Source organism: Mercurialis annua, linkage group LG8, assembly GCF_937616625.2.
Source record: "Mercurialis annua linkage group LG8, ddMerAnnu1.2, whole genome shotgun sequence".
NCBI lineage: Eukaryota > Viridiplantae > Streptophyta > Magnoliopsida > Malpighiales > Euphorbiaceae > Mercurialis > Mercurialis annua.
In genome coordinates this window covers 28,900,768-28,927,039 of record NC_065577.1, presented here as the reverse complement: position 1 = coordinate 28,927,039, position 26,272 = coordinate 28,900,768, and the positions used below count along the sequence as shown (strand labels likewise).

The window sequence follows — 26,272 nt, the reverse complement described above, 5'->3', positions numbered from 1 at the left end:
TGGAATTTTCAAAAAAATGGATAGAATGGATGTCCTGCTGTTTATCGTCTGCGACCACGGCTGTGTTGGTTAATGGGATTCCGGTCGATCCTGTTGATATTAGAAGGGGCGTTTTCCAGGGTGATCCTATCTATCCCTACTTATTTTTCATTGCAGTGGAGGGCCTGAAGCGCATTTGAGACAAGTCTACAGAGATGGGTTTCACTCAAGGTTACACATTCTCTGATGAACATGAGACTATATTGATGCTTCAGTTTGTGGATGATACAATCTTGTATCTTCCATATGATGTGGAATGGCTGAAAAATTCAACGAGAATCCTTCGATGTTTTGAGTTGATTTCGGGTATGACAATAAATTACCATAAAAGTTCTATTATGGGAATTAATTTGGCGTATTTGGATCTTATGGCAGCGGTTCAAATTGTGCGGTGTGAGGCGGTTTCTTTTCCTATGAAATACTTGGGTCTTCCTTTGACTAGCAGGAATCTCAACACATGCTCATGGGATCATGTTGTAGAGCGGTTTAAATCGCGTTTTGCTTTATGGAAAGGCACTCTTTTGTCTCCTGCAAGGTTAGTGCTCATTAAATACGTCTTGTTCAGTATCCCGGTCTACTATATGTCATTGTTTGCTATGCCTGCGGTAGTTCAGAAACAATTAGAATCATTTATGATGCGATTTCTTTGGAAGGGAGATATTTCTAATCGTGTTATGAGTAAGGTGGCGTGGAAAACAGCATGTCAAAGGTTTGAAATGGGGGATTAGGTCTTTACAACTTGCGGATTAGAAATCAAATCCTTTTATTCAAGTGGATGTGAAAGCTCCGGACTACGAATCGAGATTATATTTGGTTCAATGTAATTTCTTCTTGTTCTCTATTTTTCGATTGGGACTCGTTATTTTTTAGATATATGAGGAAAATGTCTTTCATTTGGAAAGGATTTATCAAAATTTGTCGTCGTGATGAAGTTGTTTAGGGTATTTTCATTGCTAATTTAAAATTCAAGGTGGGCTCGGGGGACAATACTTCTCTTTGGCATGATAATTGGATGGGTAATGGTCCTGCAAGTCGTTTGTCTTCGCGTCTTTATAATCTTTCAAACAAACAAAAAAGCAACAATTGAAGATATTTGGTGGGGGAATTGGTGGTGGAGACGTAGATTACGGGGTAATGAGGTTTTGCTGCTTAATGAGTTTCAATCTATTCTTAATAGAATAAATCAAAAATCAGATCTTAGGGATGAGGTCTGATGGAATGCTGGTTCGGGTATCTATACTGCTGCCTCCCTCTGTGATTTTTTGTCTAATTCTTTGGGTGATGATGTTTCTGTTTCCAGACCTGCTGGATTGTATCAGAATTTGGTTAATCCTGCTATACAGAATACTTCGGTTTATGCTGTAGATGTTGAGCTGTGCAGAAATCTCCATCGAGATGGTGCCGTGAAGTTCTCTGTTATGTCCACTGTTCCATCGTCTTCAAGGTATGGTGTTGTGCCGTTTACAGTTGTAACTGATGCTATTGGATCTTCGGTTATAGCTGCTATGAACAACGAAGGATCTTCAACTTCAGCAGCTCTAAATTCCGGTTCAGTAGATATTTTGCAATTTGTAAGTGTCATAACTCACCTTACTTAGCACGAGATTGACGGTTATTTAAAATATCTTTATCTCCAAATCAAAAATTTAAAATGTGTTCTATTAATAATTAAGCACAAATATATGAAAAACCTTTATTCAACATTACTTTTAAACCATTGTATAAAAACTAAGTATTGTAATAAACTTTTATACATATAATTCAAAAATATATATATTTAGATAAAAATAAGTTTATTCTAAACAAAAACATCAAGGCATCTCAAAGGTTGGAGATGTGGCCAACCTCTATGTTGCAAGCCCAAACTCTAAGCCCAACTCCCTCTCTAGTCAACTGTACTGTAGACTGCCTTGCTAACTAAAAAGATTTTAAAACAACTAAAATGAGCGAAAGCTCAGTGAATAGACATAACAAGCATAAAACATTTAAATACTTAATGGAAGCATATCATATAGTAATGAATACTTACAACACAAAACACTTCTAAAGTTCATCTCAAAAGCATTTACAAATATAAACGATATCAAAACAATTTCACTGTAAATATGAAATGTAGTTCGTATCAATCATCAATTATAACATTGATATATTACTCTGTAAAAATAACATAAACCATAGACCTGTAATCAGGAACACAACACTGATCTACAGTCTAACCAACATATCTAGGAACACTTGATGGCTAACCCTTCTCCATCATTAGCACGGCTCAGCCCTTCTCCCTTCACTGACCATCAATCAAGTGCCCTGTGTCAAATGCACATAGACACTCACAATATCGTACATGTGCATATAACTAGCTCAACACATAACCAGGTGCATATCACAACTCAGCACTTCCTAAATATATTGTTACTGAGTAGGCATATCACATAAAAGAAATCTCAAATCATTTCATCAAAACTCAATACAAGTCAATAATAAAACCATTTTATATTTTCATTCAAACTTAACCAAATCAAACGACTATCGAATTGCCGGAAGACCTTACACATTCATAACAAATAATCATCATATCAAAAGTATCAAAGCTTTATTAAAATCAAATACATATATATTTAAATCAATACTTCTGTCATTATAAACAACATTTGGAAAAGGTACTTTTTGAAACGTTTAAACAAGACATTTCATCGAACACCTTTTGTGCATTATCAAAACAATAATACTCCCTCTGTCCCATTCTAATTGAGAAAATTTCAACTGCACATTATTTAAGAAATTTTAGTAACATTACTTTTATATCCTTATATTACATTAAATGCATCACAACTTTTCAAAAATATGCTTTCTAAATGCATTAATTGAAGAGGGTATAAAGAGAAAAGTAGTGTGAAAAGTACTCTATAAATAGAAAGTGTCAATTAGAATGGGACACCCGAAAAGGAAATAGTGTTCAATTAGAATGGGACGGAGGGAGTATATAACTATTTAAAACACAATAAACCTTGACACTTTGAATATCAAAATAGAAAATTTAGTAGCAAGGGCTAGTATATCTACTCACCACACAACAACCAGAACTAGTCCAAAATCACGTCACAAGCTGCCCTACTTTCTACTCGCACCATTGTTGCTAAAACGGGTACCTAAATCAGTAATGTAATCACAAAAATCCATCACAATCACATATACATACTTATATAGATATCCAATACTCATTTGACCTAAATTCAGCTCCTAAATATGGATTTCTATACGATTCATGCATGATTATAAATTTGTCAACAAATCTGCCTTAGTAGGCAGAACATTAAGCCTCTGATCAAACATGTCATGTGAATAGTGCAGAGATATATTTAACAAACCCTTCGGTGAACGTTTTGAATTTTGAGTCTAGAATCCTAATCAAAAATTATTTCATCATTTCAATATATGAGCAATGATTTATGCAAGTTTTAGTGAGGTGAGAACAAACTGCTTTCACAGTTGAAACAACAAAATGTCGTGGACGTTTACGGTATTAAAAAGACTGAACCGGATTAAATGCAACGAACAAAAGTTGTAGAAGACACTCTAAAGTTTCTGTGGAATCACGAATTACTTAATTTGGAGTTATATAACTCGACTTACGTTCAACATACCAAGGATAAAATTTCTGCAACAAAACATAATAAGGCAACAAATTGCTATACTTCATCTCAAAGACACAAATGGATAGAGAAACTTACCAATTAGGTTTTCCACTCTTCCTACAGCCTTAGAACATGGAGAGTTTAGGATTAGGTTTCTGAAATGAATTTAGGAATTGAATATTTTGAATTTGCTCCTTTTAGTTATGATATATATCAAGTTACAATTTACAAATGGCTATAAGACTTCGTTTTGACACATCAATTCTTTTAATGATATAATTGTCATTTGATATTAACATGATAACTATAAGAGAACAAATGAACATTAAGTCCTTCATGTGTTCTTTTAGTCCACCATTTGTCCCTAACCTTATATTGTTCTCATTCGAATTAGTTTAATTAACTTATCGTCAAACATTCAGTTCAATTGAGTCCTACTAATTTTCAAACTAATCAATTAACATGATAAATAAACTCTAGAATTTTAATGCATGATAATGAATATTTAATGAATGCATAATCTAACATTAGAGTATGGGTGTGACAATTCTCCCCACATTAGGAAATTTCGTCCTCGAAATTAGGCTAGAATAGATGACGGTATCGACTTTTCATATCCTCCTCTCGTTCCCAGGTTGCTTCCTCATTTATGTGATGTTTTCACAATACTTTTACTAAAGGAATAACCTTATTTCTTAACTCTTTATCTTCCTTTGCTAAAATATCAACTGGTTCTTCTTCATATGATAAATCATACATTAACTCTACAGTCTGAACCTGTAAGATGTCACTAGGATCACTCCTGTATCTCCGTAGCATTGAAACATGAATGACATTATGAATCTGCAATAACTTTGGAGGTAAGGCTAATTTGTAAGCCACTAGACCAATTTTTCAATTAATTTATATGGACCAATGAACCTTGGACTTAGTTTCCTTCGCTTGCCAAATCTTAATATCCCTTTTCATGGCGAGATCTTGAGAAACACTTTATCACCCACACTATACTCAATCGGCTTCCTTTTTAAATTTGCATAGCTCTTTTATCTATCTTGGGACTCCTTGAGGTGATCTTTGATCAATTGAACTTTTTTTGTAGTGATTTGAACATTTTTTGGGCATATTAATTGTTTTTCCCCAATTTCATCCCAACACACTGGTGTTCTGCATCTTCTACAATATAATGCTTCATAAGGAGCCATTCCCAAACTAGAATGATAGCTATTGTTGTATGCAAACTCCATGAGTGGCACATATTTATCCCAACTACCTTGAAATTCAATCATGCATGCACGTAACATATCCTCTAAGGTTTGAATAGTTCGTTCTGATTGCCCATCTGTCTGAGGATAAAACGATGTACTAAATTTCAATTTAGTACCTAATGGATGTTGTAAGCTTTGCCAAAATCTGGATGTAAATCTAGGATCCTTATCATACACAATAGAATATGGAACACCGTGTAGTCTAACTATCTCCCTAGTGTAAATCTCAGCAAGTTTATCAAGAGGATAGTTTACCTTTATAGGAAAAAATATACTGATTTTGTTAGTCTATCAACAATAATCCATATTGCATCATGTCCCTGCTGAGTCCTAGGTAACCCAACAACAAAATCCATAGTCACATGTTCCCATTTCCATTCAGAAATAGAAAGTGGTTGTAGCAAACCTGCTGGATGTTGGTGCTTTGCTTTAACTTACTGGCATGTTAAACATCAAGACACAAATTCTGCAATTTCTTTCTTCATTCCTGACCACTAGTAGTTTTCTTTCAAAGTACGATACATTTTTGTACTCCCCAGATGCATAGCATAAGCTGAATTGTGTGCTTCTTACATTATTTCTCTTTTCAGTATATCAATATTAGGAACACATAATCTACCTTTGTACAGTAAAGTGCCATCATCAGAAACATTAAACTCATTTTTATTATCCTGCTGAACTTCACCTCTGAATTTCACTAATTTCTCATTCTGATTCTGAGTATCCCTAATTCTTTTAATCAAAATTGGACGAACCTTCAAAGTAGCTAATAAAGCTCCATTTTCAATTTCACTTAATTCTACTTTAAGTTTTCTCAGTTCAAGCAATAATGGAATCTTTACCGTGTGTATATAAAACAGATTACATGAAGATTTCCTGCTAAGGGCATCAGCTACTAAATTAGCTTTTCCAGGGTGATACTCTATTGTAAGATCATAATCTTTCAGAAGTTCAATCCATCTTCGTTGTCTCAAATTCAGTTCTTTTTGACTCAGTATGTACTTCAAACTTTTATGATCAGTGTAGACAAGACATTTCTCACCATATAGGTAATGTCTCCATATCTTCAAAGCAAATATCACTGCTGTTAGCCTTAGATCATGTGTAAGATAATTCAGTTCATGTGGTCTTAATTGCCTTGAAGCATAACCAATTACCTTTCTCTGCTGCATCAAAACACAACCCAACCCATTCTTGGAAGCATCGCTGTATACAACATACCCTAAACCTGTAACCGGAAGTGTCAAAACTGAAGCTGAAGTTAAACAGTCCTTCAAAGCATCAAAGCTATTCTGACATTGTTGAATCCATACAAATTTCACATCCTTACGTAGTAGCTTTGTTAATGGTGAGGCAATAATATAAAAGTTTTTCACAAACCATCTGTAATAACCAGCCAAACCTAGAAAACTGCGTACCTCATGTACATTATTCGGAGAATTCCAGTTAATTATAGCTTCCACCTTTTTAGGATCAACATAAATTCCCTCTACTGAGATGACATGGCCAAGAAATACAACTTTCTCTAACAAGAATTCACACTTGCTAAACTTGGCGTAAAACTGTTTTTCTCTTAAAGTCTGCAACACAAGTCTCAAGTGTTCTACATGCTCCTCCTCGGATCTATAATACACTAAGATATCATCGATGAATACAATCACAAAGCTATGTAGATAAGGCTTGAAAACTCTATTCATCAAATCCATGAAAGCAACTGGAGCATTAGTTAACCCGAACGGCATAACAAGGAATTCATAATGACCATATCGAGTCCTAAATGCAGTCTTAGGAACATCTGGATTCTTAATCTTCAATTGATGATAACCATATCTCAAGTCAATTTTGGAGAATACTCTAGCTCTTTGTAGTTGATCAAATAAGTCATCTATTCGAGGTAAAGGATACTTGTTGCGAATTGTAACCTTGTTCAGTTGTCTGTAATCTATACACAATCTCATAGTTCCATCTTTCTTTTTCATAAATAACACTGGAGCTCCCCAAGGTAAAAATACTAGGTCTAATATAACTTTTATCAAGCAGTTCTTGCAACTGCACTTTCAGTTCTTTCAACTCAGCTGGAGCCATTCTATACGGAGCTTGAGAAATAGGGTTAGTGCCTGATTGCAAATCAACACTAAATTCAATCTCTCTATCTGGTGGTAAGCCTGATAGATCGTCAGGAAATACATCATCAAATTCATTCACAACAGGAATATTTTCAAGTTTTACCCCTTCTTTTCTGTATCTAGTACATATGCCAAGTATGCTTCACACCCCTTCTTCAACATTCTTCTAGCAATTAAAAATGATACCATTCCACAGTGTTCTGAACTCTTCTCACCTTTGAATACAACTTCACCATGTACTAGTAATTGAAAATGCACCCTCTTTCTATAACAATCAACAACTGCTTTGTATTTGGATAAAACATCCATACCAACTATAACATCAAACATCCGAAGAGTAAAAGGTATTAAATCTACCTCAAACTTATGATCCCCAATCTGTATCTCACAATCTTTATAAGCATGTTGACAAACTACTCACTGACCCACTGGCAATCTACAACTAAAGCATGATTCATCACACTCTTATCTCGAGGTATGCATGATATGAATGATGACACAATGAAAGAATTTATTGCACCAGGGTCAATTAAAACATAAGCATCCCTATCAAAGATAGTTAACCTACCAAAAATAACATCTGGAGAAGCCGCTGCCTCTTGTTGAGTCAAAGCAAATACTCTAGGTTGTACAGCAGGTCTAGTATTCTGAGTACCTTGCGTAGGTTGTGTTGAAGTTGAGGCTTCGCCTTCCTTATTCGCATTAAAGCCAGAACCTCGACCTGAACCTCTATCAAAGACTGACGTTCGACCACCTCTATTTGCAGTACCTTGGAAACCTCTACCACGACCTGAGCTAAATTGTGCGATATTAGGACAATCCCTCCCAATATGTCCCATGCCACCACACTCAAAGCAAGTTATAGATCTCTTCTTGCTAGCCACACTACCGACACTAGATGTTGGTTGTCTCGCTGAGAAATTGATATCATGTGACTGAGGTCTCTGTGAACCAGACCAAGACCAGGGTACTCTGTTACCTCTAGATCCTCCACTATCTCATTTTCTTTTTTGAAATGAGCTAGTTCCCTTGTTTAATCCCCCTTGTTTCCAGTCCAAACGGAAACTTTTTGTTTACTCTCTTGTTCAAGCCCTTCTTTCAGCTTTTCTTTTTCTATCGCCTTCTCTACCCAACCTCTGAATTGTGTTCCCTCGTACAATGATAGCTCATTCTTCAAAACAGTTTGCAGCCCCTCTTTGAATTTGTAACATTTTGGAGCTTCCGTGGGAAAGATTTCTGAAGAAAACTTGTAAAGTTCTTCAAATCTGTCAATATATTCACGCACTGTCATTGAACCTTGCTTAAGAGCAATAAACTCATTATGTCTCTCTGAACTGTATGCTTTAGTTAAATACTCCTTGCGGAACTCAGTCTTAAATATCTCCCAGGTCAACTGATCTCCTAATAACAATCTGATCCTAGCAAACCATGCATTTGTTGTATCATGTAGCAAGCCATAAACATTACTGACCTTCTGCGCATCTGTCAGCTCTAAAGTGTTAAATGACTTATCAATAGCTCTGAGCCATCTATCTGCTTCTTTGAAATCAATGGAGCCATGAAAATCAAATGCCCCACACTTCTTAGCAAGTTCTATGATATCCCCAGGTTTTCTTCTTGTCTTCTGAGCTTGCAGAGTAGCAATAATAGTTTGTGCTAAGATAGCAGGATCTAGCTGTAAGACAGGTATAACTGGAGGCGGAGGAGGTATTGGTTGATTATCTACATGAGCCCTAGCCTCATATTCTAATTCATGATCAGTACTACCCCTAGACTCTGCCTCATCCTTTACATTCCTACCCTGTTGGCCAACAATCTCACGTTGAGAAGCCCTATCACCATGACCTTGAGCTTCCATGGTCCTATAATCAATTTTAAATTAAATAAAATATCAAAAACTAAAACTAAAGAATCTACAGGACCATCAAACCGAAGCTCTGATGCCAAAATTTTCATAACTCGGCTTACTTAGCACGAGATTGACAGTTATTTAAAATATCTTTATCTCCAAATCAAAAATTTAATATGTGTTCTATTAATAATTAAGCACAAATATATGAAAAACCTTTATTCAACATTACTTTTAAATCATTGTATAAAAACTAAGTATTCTTACAGACTTTTATACATATGATTCAAAATATATATATTTAGATACAAATAAGTTTATTCTAAACAAAAATATCAAGGCATCTCAAAGCTCGGAGATGTGGCCAACCTCTATGTCTTAAGCCCAAACTCTAAGCCCAACTCCCTCTCTAGTCAACTGTACAGTAGACTGCCTTGCTAACTAAAAAGGTTTTAAAACAAGTAAAATGAGCGAAAGCTCAGTGAATAGACATAACAAGCATAAAACATTTAAATACTTAAAGTAAGTATATCATATAGGAACGAATACTTACAACACAAAACACTTTTAAAGTTCATCTCAAAAGCATTTATAAATATAAATAAAATCAAAACAATTTCACTTTAAATATGAAATGTAGTTAGTATCAATCATCAGTTATAACATTGATATACTACTCTGTAACAATAACATAAACCATAGACCTGTAATCATGAACATAACACTGATCTACAGTCTAATCAACATATCTAGGAACACTTGATGGCTAACCCTTCTCCATCATTAGCACGGCTCAGCCCTTCTCCTTTCACTGACCTGCAATCAAGTGCCCTGTGTCAAATGCGCATAGACATTCACAATATCTCACATGTGCATATAACTAACTCAAAAAGAATCCAAATCAAAAAGAATTTCATCATTTCAATATATGAGCAATGATTTATGCAAGTTTTAGTGAGGTGAGGTCAAGCTGCTTTCACAGTTGAAACAACAAAATATCGTGGACGTTTACGGTATTACAACGACTAAACCAGATTAAACTTAAAGAATAAAAGTTGTAGAAGACACTCTAAAGTTTCTGTGGAATCAAGAATTACTTAATTTGGATATAACTCGACTTACGTTGAACATACCAAGGATAACATATCTGCAACAAAACAGAATAAGGCAACAAAGTGCTATACTTCATCTCAAAGACACAAATGGATAGAGAAACTTACCAATTAGGTTTTCCACTCTTCCTACAACCTTAGAACATGGATATTTTAGGTTCAGGTTTCTGAAATGAATTTAGGAATTGAATATTTCGAATTTGCTCCTTTTAGTTATGATATATATCAAGTTACAATTTACATAAGGCTATAAGACTTAGTTTTGGAACATCAATTCTTTTAAGGATATAATTGTCATTTGATATTAACATGATAACTATAAGAGAACAAATGAACATTAAGTCCTTCATGTGTTCTTTTAGTCCACCTTTAGTCCCTAACCTTTCATTGTATTCATTCGAATTAGTTTAATTAACTTATCGTCAAACTTTCAGTTCAATTGAGTCCTACTAATTTTCAAACTAATCAATTGACATGCTAAATAAACTCTAGCATTTTAATCCATGATAATGAATATTTAATGAATGCATAATCTAACATTAGAGTACGGTGACAGTAAGGCTTTGAATCCACAATATGTTTATGCAAGTTTGGTAATTGATTGCTCCTCCAAAGATAAATTTTTTCTATGGATTGCTATTCATGGAAGAGTGCCTACTCTAGATTTTTTGGTGAAGCGTTCTATCATTCCGATAGAAAATTCTTTTTGCTCTCTTTGTGCTGATGTTGAAACGCAGGACCACCTTTTTATTCATTCCTCTTTTTCTTGGAGTATTTGGAATAATGTGCTAGCAAAGTTGGATATCGTTTGGGTTGCACCTTCTTCTTTCCAGGACTTTTTAATTTAATGGAACATCATCATTCCTTTGAGTCGCTATTGGAGTCTTTAGCATGTTCTTGGATATCTCATCATTTTGGATATTTGGAAGTGCGAAAATGGAAGGATATTTCAAGATAACGCGTCGGCAAAGGAGGATGTATTTTTTAGATGTTTTATGCATGCGGTTTTTCTTTTTAAACTTTGTGATAGGAGTTTCCCATATTCAGGGATGAATTTCTTTAGAAATACGCGTTGTATTTTGTTTTCGAACTTTTGATTGTTTCCGTCTCTCTTGGTCTAAGCCTCTAGTGTCCTTCTTTGTAAGCCATTTCTTGTGCGAAAGCTTTGAGTTTTGGGTTTTTTGCCACTTCTATGGCCTTAATATACATATTATTCATCAAAAAAAATTCTCGAAACTTAACTGACTCGGTCCATCTAATTATATTTACAAAATCATATATTTGGATTTTTTGGGTTTTGAGTGGTGAATCAAAAGCAAATTCACCAACACATCCATTAATTCAGAATTTGTGCTAAAATTGCTAAGAAAGAAATCTAACAGAAATAGCATTGATAATAGACTTAATAGCGGAAAAAAAGAAGGCAAACCTTTATGACTAATTGCAATTTAAATCAAACTTTTAAATTTTTATAACGATGGCTAAATTGCAATTTTTTTTGTTATAATAATAGCCAAACTTGCATATTTGTTTTTGTTGCAAGTTTGGCCACGAATTTGACTATTATTGGGAGAAAAAATAATACAATTTGACTATTATTATAAAAATTAAAACCTAAAAAAAATACAATTTGCAATAAGTCGTAAATGTTGTTTTTTTTTCGCCATTAGGCCTTGATAATAACCTAAAATCAGCTGGTTTACTCATTGCAAATAAAACAGAAATCTAATGAGAATAAACCTCAGAGCTACGGCAATCAAATTAACAAAACAGAATCAATTCCTCAAATTAGTCTACTAATCTCTAATATCACCAAATCTCCAATATGTGCAATCAGACTCGCTAGTCTATGTTACGCGTCGTAAATCGGCTGTACATATCGGTATTCAAAATCGACAGCTTCTCTATCTACAAAACATTAAAATCTTTACATATGGAAGCTAAAGTTTTGATACCCCATCGGCCCTCCTTGATTTAATGGCATTGGCATGTCTTGCATTACAGAGGATTGCTGAACTGGAGCCCCGGGTGAAGGGATCCAACTTTGATCGACCGGCATAGCAACTGATTTGTCATCCACGGAGTTGATGTCATGTATGCTTGATCTTTTCCGCTCTTTCTGCCCAGATTTCTGACGAAGGAAGTACTTCTGGGCATGGCTAGCTACCTGAGTTGGTGTTCTTGTGATCACTACATTCCTCGAAATGCTTCTCCAGTCTCCCTTGCCAAATTTCCGAAGCCCCACCAAAAATAACCTATAACCGTACAGTAAGAAAACTCGATTCATATAAAGGTAGAAACTAATCACGCCTATGTAGCACGTAAATAGAAATACTGAAACTGAAAACACCAAAATCAAAATCGAGCGAACCACATCACTTGTGATTATAGACTATAAAAATAAAAGTTCCAGAAGCATTCGCTAACACGGATATGTAACAAAAAGACGTAAGATCAGAAAACAATTCGGGCAACAAAGAAGCTCACATTGGTTTCGAGCAAATACTACTTAGATGTTGGATTCCTTAAAACCAACTCTAGAAATCTAGGATAGGCAATGTTCTGCAGATTAAGCATTCGATTCCTCCTAAGCATGGTACCACAAAAATCATTACCATTAATTGAATGTGACATTCCATTTCCATTTAAAGTCAGACATTTAAGATTCAAGATATGCAATTACACGCTCATATTTTTCTCAAATTTTTGTTAGCTTTACAATCTGCCTAAAAAATAAATCAGCAAAACATTCGTTTGACAGTGAAAATAATTAAAAATAGTAAAACTAAAATTAAAAAAGTCTCATGATGAAATGTACTTTTCTGCTTAGTTGGGATTACTTTTTTTCCCTTTTAATAGAAATTGAAGAAAAGCTGAACTAAAAAAAAAAAAATACACCAACATAGAGATTTTAACAGAAAAACAATGGCTTAACCCATTATTAGCTAATTGGTAATTCAAATACATTTTGTCTCTTTTTGGTCCCGAACTCGAGAAAAACATGTCTTCAAGTTTTTCGATGGATCTCCTATTTGAAATTCCGTTAATTATGTGGCATTTTTTAACAATTAACTTGCCATTTTTGAAGCGTGAATCGCACACTTTTAACGAAAACAAAAAAAAACAATTAACAATCAAAACTAAAACATAGATTAACAACACACCATCTCAATTAATGAACTAAACAAAAACCAAAGTTAATCAACAATAAAAAAGATTAAATTAATTACCTATGTTCCTCTTCAGTCCAGGGTGTTCCTTTCTTCCTTTCATTACCATCCTGCTGCTGCTTATTACAACCATTATTATTCTGATCATCAAACAACAACGACTCGTCTCCATAACAAGGCAACTCGACTCGGCCCGAATCAATCTCATGAACATCGCGAACAAGCTCATCATAATGCTCCTTAACTTCAACCGCCGACTTCCCTAAACAGCCGGCAATCTCTCGCCATCGATGATCACCCAACAAACCCTCATCGCCATAGTACTCCACCAAAGCTTTCTCAAACACCTTCTCTTCGTAAAGGTTCCAGCAAGATGATTGTTGATGCATTTTTTTGGTAGGAAATTTGGGTTTGTTGCGTGCGAGAATTTGGTTTTATATCAAAATCTTGTTTCGTATACAACGCAGAAGTGAAGAGTTTTGACTCGATACGCTTCTTTTTTCATTGGCTGGCTTCATTGTATTTTTTTTATTTTTAACTCGATACAGCATGTCATGGCTGTGGAGTCCTAATTTAAATTTTCGTCTTCATTTTTTAGTAGTCCGTAATATTATTTAAATTAATTAATATTATAATATAACAATTTGTGGCTATTTTTGTTATGATATGATTGTTTATACTAATATATTTATTTTATGAGTAATTTTATTGTTTGCAAATACTAGTAATTTTATTTATAATATTTAAAAAATTAAATAGTTATTAGCTTAAAAAAATTTGTTAATCTAGCCAAATGTATTTTTGTATAGTTATTTATCATTTTAAAATTTAAAAATAATTTTAACAATTAGTTTCAAAATTTACCCCTCCATCTAGGGGTGAGCACTAAACGGTTAAAACCGAGTAACCGAACCGAACCAAATTTATCAGACCGAAATATAGTTTGAAAATACGGCTCGGTTACAGATCGAATTTTTAAAATTTTGGCTAGATGAACAAAGTAACCATTATAACCGAACCGGCCGTATTTCAAAACTACGTCGTTTTAAACTTTTATATACACACATTTATATATTAAATTTGTTTATTTTATAGTTTTAGAATAAAAAACGATAAACATAAATTTAATTTAAAGCACATGTACTCTTTAGGTTAAATTTTTTCATTTTATTTTTATTTTTAAAACAAAAAACTTTTTTTTTCTTTCCAAAAATCATACAAAAAATATTACGGTATCGACCAAACCAAACTAAAATATTTCGGTTTGTTTAGTTCGGTTTTGATATAATTTTGGTTAATACGGTTTGATGATCGAAATTTTAAAAACCGAACAGTTTTGAATTTTTGGACAGTTCGATGACCGAACCGACTGTTGCTCACCCCTACCTCCATCAGATAAATGACTCTGATAGTAATGAGTTTAAGAATTGATAAACTAATTATTTAATTAATAAGATTATAGCTCTGAGCAGAGTGGGAGGCGGGCTCGCCCAGACTTATGGCCTTAAACCTTTCAATGACAAATTTTTTTAGGTCTTTTTAGATAAGTACTTATAAAAGGTTAAAATATTCACAAAAATATAACATCAAAGTTTGTTTTTGAAAAATACAATTTGTACTTTCTTTTTTGCAAAAATAGCTTTTGTTATTCTTAAAAATACTTTTTTAAATCTCAACAATACGATTTTAGCTAACCAGCGGCATACTAATAGGCTACTAATGGTACACTATTTATATGCACAATTTCAGCTTACTAAAAAATTATTAACGATATATTAAAAATTAAATAATTATAAGTTTATCAGCGGTTTACTCACGGTTCACTAACGGTATTTTAACACCAAAATTATTAATTATTAATCTTTTTAAAAGTATAGTTTATTTAAAATACACATTTGAACTTTACCAACGGTTTACCACCGATGTATTAAGACAACTACAAACAAGCTGAAAACTATATTCCCATAAGCCAAACCAGTCAACGCCAGACTGAGTATACAATGTTCTGAGCATACTTCTACTCGGTCAAGCCGGACATAGCTAGCAAAGACCGAGAAACAAGTTACACCCAAAAAGCAAAAAACACTTTCATAAGAAGAGTTCAAGATAACCAAATCCCAAGTTCACTTATACTCGGTAGGACCGAGGAAAGCAGAAACACAAGCACTCAACAATCACCATTAGCAATATCATTTCCAACAACAATAGAACTTTCGTTTGACTGTAAAAACGGTTGTAAAACATTCTATGACAAAAAGGAGAACTCTGATCCAAAAGATGCTGACACCAAGCCCCCAACCTATCTGACAGTACGGACGAAATAGATCTACCTCGTACCAAATCCCAATAGAAATCAACAGATATAAATACTCACACACCACCAACAATAATGGGTAATATTCTTTTCTCACACTATACTATTTTTCTTCACTTCTCTCTTCTTTCTCTCACTAAAATACTGACTTGACCATCTTTGCCAAAATTCCCTTCCGGCATCCTTTTAACGGTTATCTCTTTTGTTTTCAGGTCCCTTAGTCGGAAAGCCTCCTCGGAAGACGCCTGGATAATTCACGAGTTATCAATTACAAGTTCACCAACGGTTAACCCAATGTCTACTAACAATGTACTGAAAAGAAGATTATTAGTATACCATTAGTACCCCATTAGTTAACCAACAACAAATAAAATTCAGCAACAGTTTACTAACGTTTTACTAATGATATATTCAAAACATAATTTATTACAAAGTTAACCAACGGTTACCTGTTGAGCAAAAACCCAACTCGTAATACTCGGTAAATACGAGGTCGAACCCACAAGGAGTGAATTTAGGAGTAAATTGATGAGAATGAATTTTAGTTATGATTCAATTCGTTTAGCGACACAAATAGTTGAAGGTTAAAGTATCCAATTACGAACTAAGAATTAAACTAACGTGAAATTGCAATTTAAACAAGTAAAGAGAATTAATTATCAAGAATCTAATTCAATAATAGGGGAACGTCAAGGAGTTAGTAATCCAACCTAGGTTATGCAATCATGATTGGTCAAAGTGTAAACTACTAAGGACCGAGCGAGGCCTAAAACGTCATTCCCGCTCTCTCGAGCCTCAAGGAATGCCAAAACCGCTATCTAGTCATTCAATCACACCAAGCTCACTCTCGTGTTACAAGGCAAACTAAATCAATATCAAACGATTAATCAATCCGCTCCAAGGTCACCTAGGTTCAAGCCCACTCTCGTGGAGCTCCAAAATCTAGGTTTTCTAACCTAAAGGTCGATCTAATCAACCACCTCTCGGTGCGTCAATCAAACTATGACAATGATTAAGGTAGCTAATCCTAATCAAGCAATGAGTAATAGGAAAGAAACATGAGCATACAACACTAAGGACCAACCAATCAATCAAACCCCTAAGTTATCATACTAACCCCCTAACAAGAGGAATTTAGCTACTCATATTTAGATTAACACAAACACTTAAGGAATGAGAAAAGTAGAACATTAAAGTAAGAAGAATTACCTTGATTAAATAAGTAGAACAAACAACCATAAAGATAATGAAGATTCACAATAAGTAGCTTGTAATAAAAATGAAGATCTTGCTCTCATAAAGCAAATAAAACTTGCATCAAGCTCCAACAATGGAGGAATCTCCAAGGAGAAGATGGCTAATCTAAAAAAGGTAAAAATTAGAGAAAATCCCAATGTCTACAACTTGTTGTGTACCCTAAAAAAGATAATGTGCTATTTATATGGGTTACAAATGAGGTAAACAAAGGACACCCTTCTAAGGAGTGTTGGGCCTAAAATAGAAATTGAGCCCTTGAGTTTTGTCTTGTCTCGAAATTCAAATTCTGAGCTTCTTTTTAAGGGGCTCGATCGAGCCATCCACTTAAGAGTGAGGGCTCGATCGAGCCTTATGCCTTGAAGAAACTTCTGGACAGCTTTGTTCATAGGGCTCGATCGAGCCTTCCTTCATAAGTGAAGGGCTCGATCGAGCCCCTCCTTTAAACGCCCATATCTTGCTCGTTTCTTCGCTCTTTCAACTCGCTCCTATTCCGATACTTGATTTCTTCATTCTTTAAGCCCAAAACACTTCGCATAGCTTCATTTTACCTGAAACGCTAATACACAAAATAATCACACCAATACGGGGAAAAAGCGCTTCAAAGTATACTAAAAACAAGCGAAAACAACTCCTAAACATAGGTGTAAAAATGCACCTATCATTACCCAATGTTAAACATTAGTTAACCAATACCTAAAATATTACAGACATCAAGAGATATTATCATAAGCATTTCTTCAAACACCAAGAGTGCAGGTTGTGCAGCACCAAAAACTTAAATAAAATTAAACCTTAACCAAATACAAAAATAGAAATTGAAATTATGTAAGAATACAAAACTGAAGAGGCCAAATTAAACCTCAGCTAAAAAAGAAACCACTAAATCATAACCCATATACTGCACATACCCACCACCACCACCCACATCATGCAAAAAGGGAAGAATGATCAGAGTGATGAATATGCGAAACAGAATCGTCGTCATCATTCTTAGAATCCGAATGAAAATTAAGATGCGAACCTCAATTCGAATTCGAGTGCGAGTGAGATTCTTCATAGGTGAAAAACATGTATTCCATTCCCCTTTTGCCTTTGTCGGTAACGGAAGTCGCTAACGACGGTTATCTCACCTACACCCACCGCAATCCGACACCGTTTTCAACAGCAGATCGACCTTCCTTCTTTGTTGTGCTATGAATTTTACCTTTTCCATATAAAACTTTGGATCCAGTATTAATGACGACGCTGTCGTTCTTGACGACCCCAAACCTAAAAATAAAGGGAAAAAATTTAGTTCTCCAGTCCCTAATTTTTAGTGGCTCTTATGTAGGGGTGAGCAAGAACCGAACCAAACCGAAAAACCGAACCAAACCGAACCAAACTTTGTTGTTTGGTTCGGTTTTTCGGTGAAAACGGTTTGGTTTGGTTTCTACTCTAGGTAAAGTTTGGTGTTCGGTATTTGGTTTGGTTTGGGTGTTTTGAAAACCGAACCGACCGAAAAACCGAATTAACCGAACTTTAATATAAAATATATATATTTTTTAAAAATAATATACATATAAACTTATATTTATATATTTTTTGTCTTTATATCTTAATTATTGTTGATATATAAGTTAATAATTGTTATTTAAACATATATGTAAGTTTATTAGACTCTAGTTATTTAATATTTCAATAAATTTTAATATAAAAAAATAAAAAAAATAAAAAATGGTGAAATTTGGTTTTAACCGAACCGAACCGTACCGAACCAAAATTTTTGGTTTGGTTCGGTTCGGTTTTTTCACCTCCAAACTAAAAGTTCGAGTCGGTTCGGTTTGGGAATTTTTCAAACCGAAAAAACCGAAAAAATTCCAACCGAACCGAATCGACCGATGCTCACCCCTACTCTTATGATCAATATTTTGTATTTTTACAAAAAAAAAGGTAAAAAATGAAAAAGAAAAGGTTAACATCGTATTTGTCAAAAATGGAACCTTGCACCGTTTTTTTCAAATTAAAAGTGCCTTTCACCGTGTTTTATGTAATTATCTTAAAAAATTATCGTTTAAGAGTTGTTTTTTAGTAGTGCTACATTTATGGTTTTAGTTTAAAAAATGGAGTTGCCACCTAATTAAGGTAGGAAATATCTTTTCTACCGACTGGACGTCTCACGCGCTTATGGATGAGATGTCATGCATTGGACCGAAAGACTCGGGTTCGTGGACACAATTAATTCTTTTACTTGGTTTATTAATTTTATTGATTTATCAAACATATCCTAAATAGAAATAATCGTCTCATCAAAACAGAAAGTCCGAAAATAAGATATTGAAAAGTAAATGACTGGAAAATATATAACTAGAAAGTAAGTGCATAAATATAAACATCAATTACATTCATGGCTCGCATATGGCTCGATCTAAACTAACATGGTGGACAAGAAGCAAGTGCTCCTAAATAGACATGTAACCCTAGGATTTCTAACATGCAACAAATAAAGGCATATTTTATTCCAATTACATGCATAAAGTATAAACTGGATGTAAGTGCGACTGGTTTTAGATTTTATTATCTTGAATGCCCATACGGACACAGATTATGTTTTCGTGGCAGTCCTATAATTTTTATGCGATTTGATAATTTGGAACTAAATTAACGTGTGATTATCAAATTAGTCTTGTTAATATTGGATCTGGACATACATTTAAAGCGATAAACAATATTTACATGCCCAAAACAGTTGATATACATATAAAACTAGAAATACTTTTGAACCTCTTTCTTGAGTGTCTGCAAGTTGTTTGTCGTTTTTTAGTCAATACAGTGAGATCCAAATCTGGTCAAAACACAGAAGTTGTTAACTCTGGTAACAGGTCTGTTGGTGAAGTCGTAGTTGATTCCGAGTCCAAATGAAGCGATATTAAATACTTAAAGTTGTTAACCTGGAGATTGGGCTTCATGGCCTATGATGACATGGCGCATGGAAAAATTGCTGACAAGGTAGAGATCTGTTGACTGGGACAGGCCCAAGAAATTATAGAAAAATAAACTATAAGTAATAACATTGCCAACAGTTCCAGGGAAGCGATTCACAGTGTAAATGAACCCAGAAAGGTGAAAACAATATACGGGTTATGGGTCGAAGATCTGGGGAGTGCTAAGGAACGAAGAACACGATGTCGGTAGGACTAGCGGTGGTGCCATTTCAGAGTGGCGGCAAGGCCACTGCCTCGATGCCGAACCGAGTTTCAGATTTCACCCAAAAAACATGCGAATTCATTGAAAAATACGTAATTAAACCTCTGGAGATTGAATATAATCAAAATAACATGTAAAAATGATTAAAAACACCTTAAACATGTGTCTAGATGAAAAAATGATGGCACGCATAAGAACACTAACAACGCTAATCAAGCATATCTAATTAATTGAAATAAAATATGGATAAATAAATGACAATAATTATATAAATAGGGAATTCTCCGGGTCCCTATAAGTACTGTTTTGAGGCGTGTGGTTGTTTTTTGGTGATCTGGATGTAGAATTCAGTGTAGATTGTTGTGCAGCCATTGTTTCTTGGACGATTGAAACGTAAAAACTGGCTAATAATCACCCACGGACCCTGACTTTAGGGGTACCTTACGATAAACCCCCTGATAAAAAACGATCAGTAAACCCCCTATTCTTTGTGACGGCTGCACGTAAACCCCCTGAGCCCATTTCTCGCCGATATTTTGGCAAAATGATGACGTGGCACGATATATTCACTGACGGCTCTGCAAGTCACTCTGCATGCATGTCAGACATGTGTAAGAATGTGTAAGGCTGTGTAAGGTTGTGTCGGTTAACTTTTTTCCAAAAAAAAAATTATCATTTTTACCGCTCGGTTAAAAATCACTTTCTCTCTCTAACATTTTTAACTTTTCCCTCTGTTCCCCCTCATTCCCTTTAATTGTCATATTTTCAAATATTTCATCCTGTCTTCGTCTCGTTCCTTTTTTTTCGTTCCTTGCCCTAGGTCTACTACTCCTGCACCCTTATCGCCGTCCATCGTCTTCATCTTCTTCTCTTCCATCTTGTGTGTTATTTCGCCCCTATTCAGTTCTTCGTTTGCTTGTGGCCCTTTCTTGTCTAAATTTTTTTCGAGCTCTCTGTTCTTTAATAGAAAATGGGATCCACAGAAATGAAAAAAATGGGAAAAGAAGACAGAAAAAGGAAGAAACGAAAAGGTATGTGTGTTTTTTTTCGCCGGAAGAAATTTTTTTTGAGTTGTGTTTGGTTCGTTGGTGATTTTTTTTGAATTTTGTTGGTATTTTATTTCTTGTTCGTCATTGCCTGTTGTTTTGGTTTGGTTTTCACTGGTTCATTAATTAAAAATTGGTCTTTGTTTATTTGTTTATTTGTTGGTTTGAGCAGCTTCTACTGAAGATTGTGTTTTTGAGGTCTTTGAAATTATTCTGAACTACAATGGACAGTTTGAAGACTTTGGTTATTTTAATGAGGATGTGGCTGTTAGAAAATTTCATATTGAGGATATAGGATTAAATAGTCTAGATAAGTGGTTACTTGAATTGAAGGTCGAGGAATTGTTAATGTATTATTGGAGGCGGGCTGGCATGTATACTGAAGAATTAATTCCTATGGAAAATGATGACCATGTCATGGACATGGCACTGGCTGGGGCACAAGATGGTAGTGTTGATGTGTATGTTAGGAAGTTAAGCTGTGTTGACGTGTGCAACCTAAGGCCTGTATTTGGACACACATTATTTGAGTTGAAAGAACTTGAAGATGGGGATGATGCATTGGAGCTGCAGGGTGTTGGTGAGGCTGAACCAGTGGGGGTGCTGCAGATTGAAGGTCCTGTGGAAGCAGTGGAGGTACTGCAGATTGAAGGTCCCGGTGAAACAGTGGAGGTCCTGCATATTGAAGGTCAAGAAGAAGGTGAACCACTGGATTTGCTGCAAATTGAAGCAGTTGAAGAACCCTTGGAGGAGCAGCAGCAGATTGGTGGGTCAGACTGAAGGCTGAGACACTAGATTGACCTATTTTTGGGCCATATGGAACAACATTTGTAACCTTTTAGGTTAATATGTATGTTGCATTTTATATTATTAGTGACAATTTGGATTTTAGATCAAAATGTATGTTGATTACAAACTTGGAATGTATTGTTTGCTTATGTTATTGCTGTTTTGTTTTTAATATTGGTTGTTATTGTTATTGAAATGGAGTAATGTTTGTAGTTATCGTCGTTCGGTTCGTTTGAAACCACCTACAGGTTCCCTGAAACTGATAATTACATATGGACCCTATACTATTATTTTATAATCCACCTTGGACCCTCAAGTATTCTTACTAATCATCTGTCGACCCTTCAATAAATACGCACTTTTGAAATTTATTAAAACATCATTTACATAAATAATGAAAATTCGTCAACCATAAAGATACAACATATATCAATCAACCATAATATATATAAAAAAAATCCAAAATAAAACAACTACGAATTACAACTATAATATTAATCAACCATACTACAATATTCATCAAGCAAAAAAATAAAACCTATACTAGAATATTCCAAATTACAACAGAAAACCAGAAAACATCTTGACTAAGGGCAGCATTAAACATCATCTGCAGAACCAAGCTCCAACGATCGATATACCGAAATTTCCATCTTGATCAACCCGTCAGCAAAAAACTCTTGGTCGCTACTATCAAGAAGGAATCCTGTCAATGAACGGTAATACTTGTTGGTGTCTTGAAAATTCTTGGTAGAAGAATGAAACCTGTGCATTGACGATTCATCAAACTTCACTTCGATGTCATAAGGGCGGCTTCCGTTTGACAATGGCCCAAGACAAAACACTGTTATAATATTCCCATAAGAGCACTTTGTGTTGTTCAGAACAAACACAATGCTTTAATTAATGCTACAAATAATGTTGTTTTAATTAATATATGTAGCATTACAACCCATAATAATAATGAAGCAACATTATTTAATAATTATTCAATTTTTCCTCATGCAATGCAAGCCTATACTATATCCTTAAACTGCACAAGCAGCACAAAAACCAAACTTCATGATCCTGGTTGACCTCTTTAAGTCTGCACACTTGACCTCCATGTGCTTCATCTGGTCCTTCAGTATGTCTATCTCCATAAAAAGTAGACCGCTTTCCTCAAACAAGATTCCATTTTAGTCGCGATACATCTCAATGGCCTCCTTCAATCCCTCGTTTTCGTCTACGTACATCTCATGGGACTCCTTCAATCCCTGGAACTCATCATTTTTGGCAGCAAGCAAATTTTTGGCATCCTCCAGTTGAGCAGTCATGACATTAATGTCACTTTTCAAGCCTCGGACCACCGACATTTGGTAAGGCATGTCATTCTCAAGCCAAGCAAAAAAATCACACTGGTTCTGTAAAATGTAGGGCCAAAAGAAAAAAAGGCGAAGTAAGGTCAAAAAATGAATGTAAATTACTTACAGTTTGATTTTTTTTGTAAAGCACATAAATTACTTACAGTTCGCTTTGAACAAGTGTGAAATCTTCGACCAGGGTTTCTATCCGTTGAAGAAATCTGTAGGCGACATGGGATTCCGCAATCGCAAACCACTTGTGCAGCTACTCCTTCCATTGTTGGTTGTAATTTTTGAGTTGAGTTGTAAGCGTTAACACTGGATGAGTGGGGCTGGATGAGTTGTAGGCGGATATTTATGGGCCACACTGTGGGCCAAGGATGATTGGGTTGTTTTTCATAGGGGCTGGGTCTGTTAAAATAATTAAATGTTAGGGTCTATGATTGATCATATAAGAAAACATGAGGGTCCATGATTGATTATTTCTAATACATGGAGGGCCGTAGGTTATTATACTTTCACTCAACCATTCACAATAAAATACAACCATAATCTGTCACAATTAAAAACAATCATAAACCAACATCATTTACAAATAAAAACCATTCAGAATTACATTTCCAACCATTTACAATTGCACATACACCGAACGTCGTTTACGCTTCTAAACACAACAAAGTTGGGGCATCTAGTAAAATATACATCCATGTGTTGCCCAAAACAAAAAACGTTCCTTAACAAAAAGCACATGGTACAAAATATACATCCATCTGTTTTCTTGCACTACTTGTTCGTTGCTCGTTTCCTCAAACAGTCCCTGTATCGCGAAGGGACTTCTCGACCAGCAGGCCTCTTTCCTTTTCTCTTAGCAGCTCGAGCAGCTTGTGTAGAAGTGTCATGACTGGGTTCCCTTACAGCTTGCTGTTCAACCGTTGACTGATAGGAAAACAAAACACATCATTTACAACAAATTACACACACTGATTACTTCAACAAATTTAAATACACTTACTGAGGCTTGTTCTGTTGCAGAATAGGCTCTACTTAGGTGTATGCCAGACTCTCCTGTTGGGGCTTGCTCTCCAGTTGCAAACTCCCCACCTGGAACCTCTCCTGCATCTGGTGCTTCTCCCCCTATTTCATCCCCTGCAGCTCTTGCTTCTGGCTGAATGTCACCCCCACCTGCAGCCTGCTCATTGTCCTTTTTGCACGTGCGTTTGTTGTGGCCAAATCGGTTACATTCACTGCATTTAACCTTCTGAAGCCCCTTACGTCCTAACTTTGCCCTCTTTGCATGGGCCTCCTGTACAGTCTGTTCATGTTGCTGCTCCAGCTCTTCCGCTTCCTTTCGTCTTACCGTCGGTTTTCTACCCCGCTTCCTTGTTTGCACAGGCGAGGGAGGAACTATGATATGGAATGGATTTGGATCGGTTTCCCACATATCAGCCCCATTCAAAGGGTTGATAACATAGCTGTACACTTTCTGGTAGGTGGCTTTTGTGTAGCAGTCGTCCACATAGTTCTCTGGGACCTCATTGTTCTCATAAATACAGGGGCATGCGTGAACGCATGGAATCCCAGTGAGGTCCCAACGCCTACATGTGCAAGTCCTTTCGTCCAAATTTACCACGAACTGACCCCCGGGACCTATAACTTGCACTTGTGGACTGCCGGCTGGGTGTGCGGTGTAATTCCAACCCTCTTCAATTATCTTGTCCAGTTTTTTCCTAATTTTAGGGCACAACCGCGAATCAATCTTGCTCCCAAAAATCTGTTTGTCATGGATCCGCTTCATCAGCTGAGTCCTAATCATTTCAAACATAGTCAAGATAGGTCTCGTCCTCGAAGTCAGTACATATTTATTGAAGGCCTCCGCTAAATTGTTCAGCAATATGTCACACTTGTAGCCCGCCGTATGAGTATTCTCCAAAACTTTCATGGCAGCATTCAATTTGGATGTGTAGGTTGCAATCCCAATGTTCCATATAAGCGGCTTTAAATGTTGCAAGTGGAAGGTGGTTCTGAAATTTTCCCACAGATGCCTCCAGCAATACCTGTGCTCTGAATGTGGAAAAAGCGCGTCCAGTGCATGTATAAGGCCCTGTAGAAGCGCAATGTTTGTCAATTATTTATCAACTGTGACCTAACGTTTAAGAAAGTTTCAACTGTGGTCCTTTTTGTTAAAGCAATTATCTAATGTGGCCCCTAACGTTTAATAAATGATCAACTGTGGCCCCTAACGTTTAATAAATGATCAATTGTGGACCTTACTGATAAAAAAATCAACTATGGACCCAATCCCAGCTTATAAAATGAATGTTCTGTTATGGAAAGCAATTACCTTCTATTTGTCTGACATGAAGGTTGTCATGTTGCCCAGATGCAAATCAGCCTTCAATAGCTCCAAAAACCACGTCCAGTTTTCAGTATTCTCAACCTTCACCCATGCCATAGCCAGAGGATACATGCAATCATTGGGGTCAATCCCAGTTGCAGATAGCAACTGACCCCCATACTTCCCCTTCAACCAGCAACCGTCCAGACAAACGATCTGCCTCAGCCCATTCCAGAAGGCATTCTTCATTCCAGCCAAGCACATGTACATACCCGCAAACTTTCCTCGAGGCTCTTTAAAATCCACTGTGCTCCCCGGATTGGTTCGAAGGACCTCCCTTCGGTAGTCATACAACTTAGCATACTGCCCATCCTCATCCCCCTCCAATTTTCTTACAGCCCTGAGTCGTGCTCTTCGTGCCGTCTGCACACTGATCTTCTGCTTCAGCTCCCGTGCAATCTTAGCAACAAACTGCTCAGGGTTGTAATCTGGATTGGCCCTAAACTCCTCCAAGAAACTCTCAGCCAGATAGGCACTGTGTTGGGTTTTATAGGTTCATAACGCAGCGGAATTTCAAAAATTTATCTAAAAACCCAAACCAAGATCCATGTAATTCGAATTAACAGAATAATTACTTACTTGTATGTCGAATTCAACAGCAATGTAGGAAGGAAGGAGGTGGTTCACTTTGGTGATACCTGGCCTCGGATCAGAAACGCCTCCAAAAGAACGCGTCCTCTACGAGTATCCACACGAACAGACCTTAGCCAAAACTAGTGCTTGTGTGCTAGCACTATTGCTTCACAAGC

At 35.8% G+C, this 26,272-nt stretch overlaps 2 protein-coding genes across 2 annotated transcripts; both read right to left on the bottom strand.

Annotated features, from left to right (window-relative positions):
• Positions 1–2,323: 2,323 nt before the first annotated feature.
• Positions 2,324–8,923, bottom strand: LOC130014968 (uncharacterized). The gene is made up of 10 exons (XM_056104147.1): positions 8,132–8,923; positions 7,491–8,009; positions 7,281–7,443; positions 6,967–7,104; positions 5,513–6,881; positions 5,346–5,376; positions 4,852–5,194; positions 4,344–4,555; positions 3,673–3,697; positions 2,324–2,346 (listed from the first exon to the last, which is right to left on the bottom strand). The coding sequence occupies exons 1-10, from the start codon at positions 8,921–8,923 to the stop codon at positions 2,324–2,326; spliced, it is 3,615 nt and encodes a 1,204-aa protein (XP_055960122.1).
• Positions 8,924–11,769: 2,846 nt separating this feature from the next.
• LOC126659906 (transcription factor SRM1-like) lies at positions 11,770–13,705 on the bottom strand. Its single transcript, XM_050353233.2, has 2 exons — positions 13,257–13,705; positions 11,770–12,281 (listed from the first exon to the last, which is right to left on the bottom strand). The coding sequence occupies exons 1-2, from the start codon at positions 13,583–13,585 to the stop codon at positions 11,954–11,956; spliced, it is 657 nt and encodes a 218-aa protein (XP_050209190.1). The 5' UTR covers positions 13,586–13,705; the 3' UTR covers positions 11,770–11,953.
• Between the last annotated feature and the right edge of the window lie 12,567 nt (positions 13,706–26,272).

Coding starts and splice junctions, on each gene's coding strand:
- LOC130014968 (XM_056104147.1), bottom strand. CDS start 8,923: ATGGAAGCTCAAGGTCATGGTGATAGGGCTTCTCAACGTGAGATTGTT. Junction 7,105..7,280: donor TGGTGAAGTTGTATTCAAAG/GTGAGAAGAGTT, acceptor ACGATCTATCAG/GCTTACCACCAGATAGAGAG. Junction 5,377..5,512: donor ATACTGAAAAGAGAAATAAT/GTAAGAAGCACA, acceptor TTAACATGCCAG/TAAGTTAAAGCAAAGCACCA.
- LOC126659906 (XM_050353233.2), bottom strand. CDS start 13,585: ATGCATCAACAATCATCTTGCTGGAACCTTTACGAAGAGAAGGTGTTT. Junction 12,282..13,256: donor TGGACTGAAGAGGAACATAG/GTAATTAATTTA, acceptor GTACGGTTATAG/GTTATTTTTGGTGGGGCTTC.